The sequence below is a fragment of the Etheostoma cragini genome, chromosome 17, assembly GCF_013103735.1.
Source record: "Etheostoma cragini isolate CJK2018 chromosome 17, CSU_Ecrag_1.0, whole genome shotgun sequence".
NCBI lineage: Eukaryota > Metazoa > Chordata > Actinopteri > Perciformes > Percidae > Etheostoma > Etheostoma cragini.
This window is the reverse complement of record NC_048423.1, coordinates 13141248-13149837: the sequence shown is the minus strand read 5'-3', so window position 1 is coordinate 13149837 and position 8590 is coordinate 13141248. Positions and strand designations below refer to the sequence as shown.

Here is an 8590-nt window from a genome sequence, read left to right as displayed (position 1 = left end):
AGTCAAAACATTATCACAATATAATTGCATTACGCTGTTTATTACTGGTATTTTACCAGTGCCTCCCTCTGATTCGGTCATTTCCCTTAATTAATTTATTATTCTAGTTGTGCACAACATATTATCTTGGGCAAACAAGAATAGGCAGTAATGTATCGGTTTTACCTGCCATATGTTCTTATGGTGCCTAATAATTACAGTAAACTAACCAATTATTATCTTCTCCAGGATCCTGGTTGGCTGAAACGTTTTTACAGCAGAATGTGAATAAACTTAAAGTTAAATTATTTAGTCCAAAGCACAAAACCTGTCTGTTTTATTTTGTCTTGTCAAGTAGTTTAATCAGGCAGTCCTGCATTATTTGCTGACTCTTAACAATTGTCTGTGTTTAATGTGGAGAAAGTTAACAGGCTCTGTCTATTGACTCTCTATTGATTGATATTCTTTCTCTGACTTGTTGGCTTTCAACTGTGCCAAAGATGTTCTTCTTATGCCTCACTGTACGTAGTCTGCTGTTTGTGACATACTGTGACTGTATGTTTTGATTTAGTTTTTTGAATTTTAGTTATTTTTTTATAGTATCAAATCATAATAAGAAACACTTTACAGATAGAGTAGGTCTATACCACACTCTTAAATTTATAAAGACCCAACAATTCCAGTAATTCTCCCAAGAACAAGCATTTAATGAGACAGTGGAGAGGAAATATTCCCTTTTAGGAAAAAACCTTGGGTGGTGAGGAAAACTTCCTTATAGGGGTAAACGTCAGACAGACCCAGGCTCTTGGTGGGCTGTGTCTGATGGTGCCAGTTGGGGCTGTGATGAACAGTGGCAATAATTGTACAATAAAGAAAATGGAACTGTCACTAGAAATAGTAGTTGTGGTCCATGGCAGGGCACTGCAGGGCATTGCAGGGTGTAGCATAGCATAGCAGGACATAGCAAGGCACTGTAGGGCACTGCAGGGCGTAGCAGGGCATAGCAAGGCACGGAGCAGAACCACGGTGACAGCTGAAACCATGATTTAGGTGCCACCCTAATCCAAGGAAAACTGCTGGGCTCCCCAGAGCTTAGTTAGTAACAAGCATTTCTGGGACATGGATGCATTCAGATGGAAAGGAGAAGAGGAGCTCAGTGTGTCAAAGGAAATCCCCTGGTAGTCTAAAACTACAACCTCATCATGAAGAGCTGGTGGAAGGCAAACCTGTGATAGTTCTATAAGGCTTTGGAGATGAATCTGACGACTATAAAGAGAAGCAGAGAAGAGAAGGCGTGCTGTTTCTGTAGCTATACACACTCCCCCGCAGGTCTAGGAAAACCCTGCAACTCCTCACTCCCTAACTATACGTTTTATTAAAGAGGAGAGTTTTAAGTTTACTCTTATGGCCGTAACACAACCACCAGACAGCTGACCGTTGGCAGAAAAGCCAGTTGGACTGACTGGCTTCCCAAATTGGCCAATTAGCACTCCACCAGTCAGATTGGTCATTTGAGTCAGACTGCCAGCAGCGCCCGCTTTCCGACAGAGCTTGTCAGGTCAGCCAGTTTTTGAACTCAAATGACAAAAGACTAGAGTTTTGCTAGGGGACTCAACTTTGGCATTGCAGGTGCATTGATCACAAAACACAGTGTCGAGTGTTAATCTATGGATGATTGGTTCTCCAGGAAGCTGCAAGCAGCTATACCGAAGTCCAAGCAATCAGCCTGTCCCAAACAGGCACATTTGAAATGGGCACAGCACTAGTTCCTTTAAAAGCTGCTTTTTGATGGATGATTGGATCAAAACAAGGTATGTCACCTCAAAAATAATACAGCATTTTAAACACACTGAGTTTATTATCAGATACGGTTGATGCCCAGAGCACCAATAAACTCACAAAAAGACAAGTGATGACAGAAAGCAATCTGTCAGACGTGGTGATTCTTACAATGATTGACACATGAGTCAGTGTAAAACAGATGAAAATGTGAGGATTGATAATTTACTGCAGAGAGAAATGTTTCATTTGTGATTTAATAAAAAAATGCACATGCTCTCACACATGATCATCTGTCTCTGACATACATCATAGTTTGTCACAACAGTGTTTTAAAGGATAAAGTTTTTTGTCAGTTGAAATTAGGACTGGGATATTCCTCGCTTTTGATATTTTGATGATGTTTTAGGGTTAACAAATGATGCCTTTACAATGAGATTTTAGATAAATAATCATCAGTAATGTCGGAATACAATGTTGCTAAAGTGGCTAAAGGCAAATAATAAAACAGCAAGAACAGCCTGGTAAGTTCAGAAAATTGCATCACTTCACTGTAATGCAGCCTTTAAAAGCAGAAAGACGACATTTACAGTAGCACATTACAATTACCAAATCCAAGGCAATATCTAGTCTCCTATCATAATATCCATAAATTGCCGAGCCCTACTACAAATAGATTTTCTTTAATAAAGCACTGCAATTCAGATTGATTAGTCTAATAGCAGCATTGTCATATGTTACCAAGACCAGTGTCTAAAATATATCATTACTTTATCAGTGTTGCCATAATCAACTAAATGTACATTAATCAACATTGTGGGAAAAAATACATTTATGCAACATCTAAAATCCTTAATAAGATAATAAGGAACAACATTGGAAATTTAAAAAAATTATGATTTTCAAGACAAACATTTAACAGATGAATAAACATCAGGGAATAACACAATTGCCCTCCTGCGGATGGTGAAATTTAGTTTTGTGTCTTCTCAACATCCTACAAGACAAAAGAAATTAACATGGTGTATTATCATTAGAAATCAGAATCACTTGAAATATTAAAATGTCAATGTACTTACCATATTTTACTGACAACAGCCAGAAGCATTAATACAACAACTCCAACAAGTAGCACAGTTGCAAAAGCATACAGTAGATAATCTGAGAAGACAAAATATTCAACATTCAATTTATTAGGAACAGAGAGGAGGAAGAGTCATGACCAAAAAAGGTGTTTTTTTGTTGGTTACAAAAAATTAAAGGCCTTTTATTCACTTGGCACAGCATTTACAAGTAAACCAGAGGGTGTCCGCTTGAGCCTCAGTGTTATTATTGAAGACTGAATTGATAAATGGAAAATCCCCAATTAACCTGCATGTCTTTGGACTGAGAAGGAAAACTGAACCTTGTTGTTGTAAGGCAACAGTGCAAACCAATGCTGCTCTCTGTATAGATTCAATGGTTTTTATTTCACCGGTATCACAATCAGTTTAAAATACTGAATTTCAAATGTGCATTTACCAAGTGACCATGTATGACCTTGCTCAGATTCATCGATTTCAGGAGGTTTAGTTGGACCACTGCTGCTTTTCCAAGATTTAACTGAAATACACATGAAAATGCATTAAAACATTTCCAACACACAAATGTAACTACGAATTGCCTGTTTCGTAAATCAAAATCCTACTCACTGAAGTGTGTTCTGTTATGAAACACATCAAGAATCATGTTGCATGTCAGTAGATCATTATTGTGCAGTCCTTCGCATGCACAAGGATAGTGAAGTGCTGTGCCCAAAGTGGCCAAGAAGGCAATTTTACATTCAGGATCCGCACCAAGGATGAGAGCTGAATCCATCTGTGTGATACATTCATCATTTTCGAGGTCACTGGAGCTGCATTGTGCTTCTTCAGGGCTCCAGCATTTGGCCCGGAAGGTTTTTAACAGGTCTCTGATACATGTAAAGAAAAAAAAATGTTGTTGCAGTCTCTGGGGGCTTTGCTTTAGTGTTCAGGGAAAATGCAAGACTGAGAGTTCAAGTTCATATAATTCATATACCACTTTAAGACACAAAATGTGTGAATACAACAAGATGTAAATAAGTTTAAACACAAATAAATTAAAACTTAGGGAAGAGCCTCTCCAGCTGCACCGGTCATATAAAGATTGTGATGCAACAATTGCTTCTGGACATTTCCTCTTAATTAGATGCAATTTGCCGATGTGCTTAAAAACATGCCGACTGTGACAACACTGAGCCACTAATAGGATGGATTTACATGAAATATAGTACAGATGTGCGTTTCCCAGATGATGAATCCTAATGACTTCACTATCACCACCATGAGTTTGACATTTGTTTAGAAATCCAGTACAGACATTCTTATCTGAAAACTGTGGTCAACCCTAGAATTTCCATCTAGCGCCATCATTAGGTCAACAATTTTATCCAATACTTAGTCCAATACTTTGGTTTATTCCCACTAGACTCAGCTGTGCCATGTGTTTATTGCTAATAGCAACTACTCAGATGTGTTAACATGGTCATTGGGACCATATTAGCATGCTGATATTGGCATTTAGCTCATTTATTTGATAACATGCTAAATTTTATTAGCTTCTTATCATCCTTGGGTGAAGAATACTTCCATAGCATCAAGTCATTTCTTTTTCAGAATTTTTGCGAAAGTCTGACAGAATACCAACATACCTGCAGTGACTGTCCTCAACACACTGGTTAACTGTATCCTGGCAGATTCTGGTCTGCGGTCCACATGTACCTCTATGCAGAACAGTGTTCACATCCAGACAGCTCTGATCCGAAGCCTCACACTCACACATGACCAGCATCTCTGCAACATTGCGTGGCATGCTGCCGTAGAACTGTTGAGTCACTTGCTGACAGCGGTCGCGGTCACACTGTTGGGGCGTGCATGCCGTGAGGACAGGTGCCAGGTACCTGTTGCAAACTGGATCACTGACACAAATTGTCATTTGGTCCAAGCATGATGCAAAACCATTGTGTACTGGAAAAAAAGACATGTAGTGGTTGTGTTTTACAGAAACATCTCTATTATCTTGATTGAATTCAGTAAGCCTACATCATTTTATCTTTTAATTGAGGTTAAACATAATTCAATATTTACCATAGCCTATTAAACTGCTTGACTGCCAGTCCATCAATGTGCTCCTCCTCCTCTGAGCTGCTGTAACAAGAATTGGAAACATGATGCACTGTTTTCCAACAAATGCCTTCTGTCTTTTTTTGATTCAGTAGCACAATAGGGTTCAGTACATCAGATTGCCTTTGGTAAATAAAAATGCAATTTCACCTATAAATGCTTATCTCTGAGACTACTGAGAATACTGCACCTGGCTTTTGGTGGCATTGTGTGGCCAGCGCTTGTATAGAGTCACAAAGCTCCTCCTCCCAGGCACACACACACCCGTGCAGAGAGGGAAATTGGTCCAGTACAGTCTGGATGGTCAAGTTACAGACCTCTGAGCCTTTTATTTGGCAACCTTCATCTTGAATAACACAAACACAGGAGGGAGGCAGAAAAACAGGATTTTTGCATGAGCAGGTCTTGTTTGTGAGGTCAAACAAACAGGTGTTTCCTATGTGCCTGCTGCTCTGATTGTCTCTCTTGTGATGGTTGGATGGTTAAATGCAGACAACATAAAGTTCACTATCATCATACAGGATTCTAATGTCAAAACAGATATGTTTAAAAGGCATGCGATGGCCTATTCATTAAAGTTAATTTATTTAGTATTACAAACTTTGCTCTAGGGTATAGCCTCAGTTAATACATTTAAGCCATCCTTTAAGAAGTGCAATTCAATTAAGTAGCCTCATGCCCTGAGCCATCTGAAGAGATGAAATCCTTACTTTTATAATGCCACTAGAAAACATGTTGATAACACCATGTTCCAATACGTCCTGCAGCAGAAATGGAAAAATTGGTCTGTGTCATTTTTACCCTCACAGATGCTGCCGTAAAAAGCCTCTTCACTCCACTTGCATAGATTTGACATGCAGGTGTCCACAGCAACCAGACAGTCAGAAGGTGGAAATGAAATGCTGAATATCTGAGGTATCACAACCCCTATAATATAAGCACATTATAATCATTTATTTATGTATGTGAATGCATTGCATTATATTCTATCTACACAAATATATAATATCTACACAAAATATAAATTTATTTAGTATTTGTCTAAGCTGATATAGAGTTGAAATAGAAAAGGTAAGGCAAGTTTAACATTGCAGATTGATAACACACTTTGGTTGCTCGTACATGCATTACATGCTGCTCTGCTTTAAAGCCTTGGTTTTTAGTTAGAATCCCTCTCAACACACAGGAATGTTAAAATAAATTCAATAACAATTTATTTTATAGTGATGCTTGACTCACCAAATATGACTGCAGCTGCCAGATGTGTCAGTTGCATGATAGCTGTTGGAAAGCGGACGGTGGACAACTGAAGCCCTCCTGCTACTGATCAGTGCCTCTCGTTGGTACTTTAGCTGGGAAACACCACCCACAGTCAACAGGATGTAACACATTTAAAAAAAGCTGCACCTTGCACAATGTAACAAAATGACACACGCAATTCAAGAACAAAACAAACTTAGAAGAACATCAGAAACAAATCTTTCATTTTGACAAAGTCATAGTGTGTGCTTGACTTTCTGAATTTATCTGATGGTCTTATTTTTTAAATCTCCGGGTATCCCTGTATTTAGTTCGGAAATAATTGCCAGATTAGTTTTTTCATGAATTTGGGATCAAATGCATTGCACCTGTTTTTGCACCTTACATAATTAAGGGGTGATGTGGATCAGAAACAGTGCACAGAATCCAATCCAGTGATAATTTAAAAGTTCCAGAATGAAAAGTGTGTCAGTTTGAGTTTTGTCAATATTTTTCTAATGTTAAGTGCGTATAATAATATTTTAATGTTAACAATGGATCATATGACAACATCTATGTAAAAGCAGTTGCTTATAGTGAGGAACTACTAATGTACGTGTGCTGCTGTAACACCGTAATTGCCCATTTTTTGTGATCAATAAATATCACTCTATCTATCTAACTATCTAACCAACAGGCAATAATCACCCACTTTCCCTCAGCTCTGCAGTCTTTTACTGTTTTTCAGCTCAATGTTTTGGTTTTAAAGCCCACAACTTCACTTTTTTGGTCTCACAGACTGAACAGACACAAACACATACCTTTTTCTGAACATAGCAGTTGTTTTCCCAGATGAAAAACTGCTATGAAGTAGGTTTAATGTTGGACTTATGATGGCTTGGTTGCTTAAAACATGACTTCTAAATTTGCTGTCTGCATGCTGGATGTGTGAATAGACAACCGTTGGCTAAAAAGTTCCCTGTATCAACTTAAAGTTGATGTACTCAAAATACTGAGGAAAAAAACAGGGATTTCCTTCACATGGCTCTCCCAGACAGTCGCCCAATAAATGGTGTTAATATCTCAGTGTTTTGTTTACAGCTTGTTTCTGCTGCTCCCAATTTGCAAAAAGTTGCGGATTATTTCAAATTTAAAGTATGTCAATTTAAAAAAAATTTTTTTTACTTTGTTTATTCAACTAAAGTCAACTGGATGCTCTTCTTCAATTCAATTCTCTGAGCAACTGAGCAAAAGTATGCCATTTGAATACACTGCAAGGCATGTTCTTGGGTGTCTTTATGGCAGTTAATAAAGTGTTGTTTTCCATTTCATGTTTTTCCTAAATCACATTTGCTCAATTAGTGGAGCAATAGTAACACATCTTCTCTAGCATCTGCCTCCCCGCCCTCCCCCGCCATGAACTATAATGTTACTTGTGTATAGTGGTATTTGATGTTATGAGTGTTTTGTGAGAGATTATACTAAAGGATAAGAGACAGCAGAAGACAAACAATTTAGTTCAATATATACTTTATTGTTAAAGGATGTGCAGGAATACAGATACTGTGAGGAATAAACAACTAATAAATACCCATTAAAGCTCATTAAAAACATCAAGTCAGGAAAAAAAAAAAACTAAAACAAGCTCAGGCAAGGTATGGACAAGGACTATACAATTTTACACCAGTACACTTTAGAGGCATAACCACCAAGTCAGAAAAGAAACTCATTAAATGTGTCTGCTTAGCCTTCTGTTAGGGATTTGGAATCACTTGTTCAACTACATTTAACTGAAAAAAACAAAAGCCATGTCATCATGCCACGAGTACACGGAATTAATTAAGCCTTATCAACATATACAAACACGTTCACAGATCTAATCATTTCAAAAGATAAAAAACAGCAAACTACTGTACATAGTAACTTTTAGAAAGAAAAAAAGACACAAGGAGGTTCCATTTCCAGAAATGCAAAATCATCACAAAGCATTGACATACAGTAGGGGTAACATTTTACTGAAACCCACTACAAAAATGTACATTTCAATTACAAGATATTTGCCAAACATTTCCAAAATTTGCACATTTGGACAGGAGACACGACTGATTTGAACATTTGGACAGGAGAGGAGGATTTTGTAAACTGTTCCATTTTGGACCAGGGTGGACTGAGGAAGAGGAGTAAATGTGAGTGCATTGTTGTGCTGTTTGCCACAGTGATATCTTTGATGTGCAAAGATCTCACATTCAAGCCAAGAATAAAAAAAAACAAAAAAAAAAATGGAATCAGTAATAATCTTCATTTAAAGTTTATAAAATATTAACTGCCATGAATTTTACAGTGGGTACGGAAAGTATTCAGACCCCTTTAAATTTTTCACTCTTTGTTTCATTGCAGCCATTTTCCAAAAA

The 8590-nt window shown here is 37.6% G+C and overlaps 1 protein-coding gene across 1 annotated transcript; it reads right to left on the bottom strand.

Moving 5' to 3' along the window:
- Nucleotides 1-2616: 2616 nt before the first annotated feature.
- gfral (GDNF family receptor alpha like) lies at nucleotides 2617-6278 on the bottom strand. The gene is made up of 9 exons (XM_034897988.1): nucleotides 6180-6278; nucleotides 5742-5867; nucleotides 5131-5286; nucleotides 4905-4964; nucleotides 4469-4784; nucleotides 3450-3709; nucleotides 3280-3360; nucleotides 2838-2919; nucleotides 2617-2755 (listed from the first exon to the last, which is right to left on the bottom strand). The coding sequence occupies exons 1-9, from the start codon at nucleotides 6214-6216 to the stop codon at nucleotides 2692-2694; spliced, it is 1182 nt and encodes a 393-aa protein (XP_034753879.1). The 5' UTR covers nucleotides 6217-6278; the 3' UTR covers nucleotides 2617-2691.
- Nucleotides 6279-8590: the final 2312 nt, after the last annotated feature.

Coding starts and splice junctions, on each gene's coding strand:
- gfral (XM_034897988.1), bottom strand. CDS start 6,216: ATGCAACTGACACATCTGGCAGCTGCAGTCATATTTG. Junction 4,785..4,904: donor AAGCAGTTTAATAGGCTATG/GTAAATATTGAA, acceptor CTTTTTTTCCAG/TACACAATGGTTTTGCATCA. Junction 2,920..3,279: donor AGGTCATACATGGTCACTTG/GTAAATGCACAT, acceptor TTGTCTTCTCAG/ATTATCTACTGTATGCTTTT.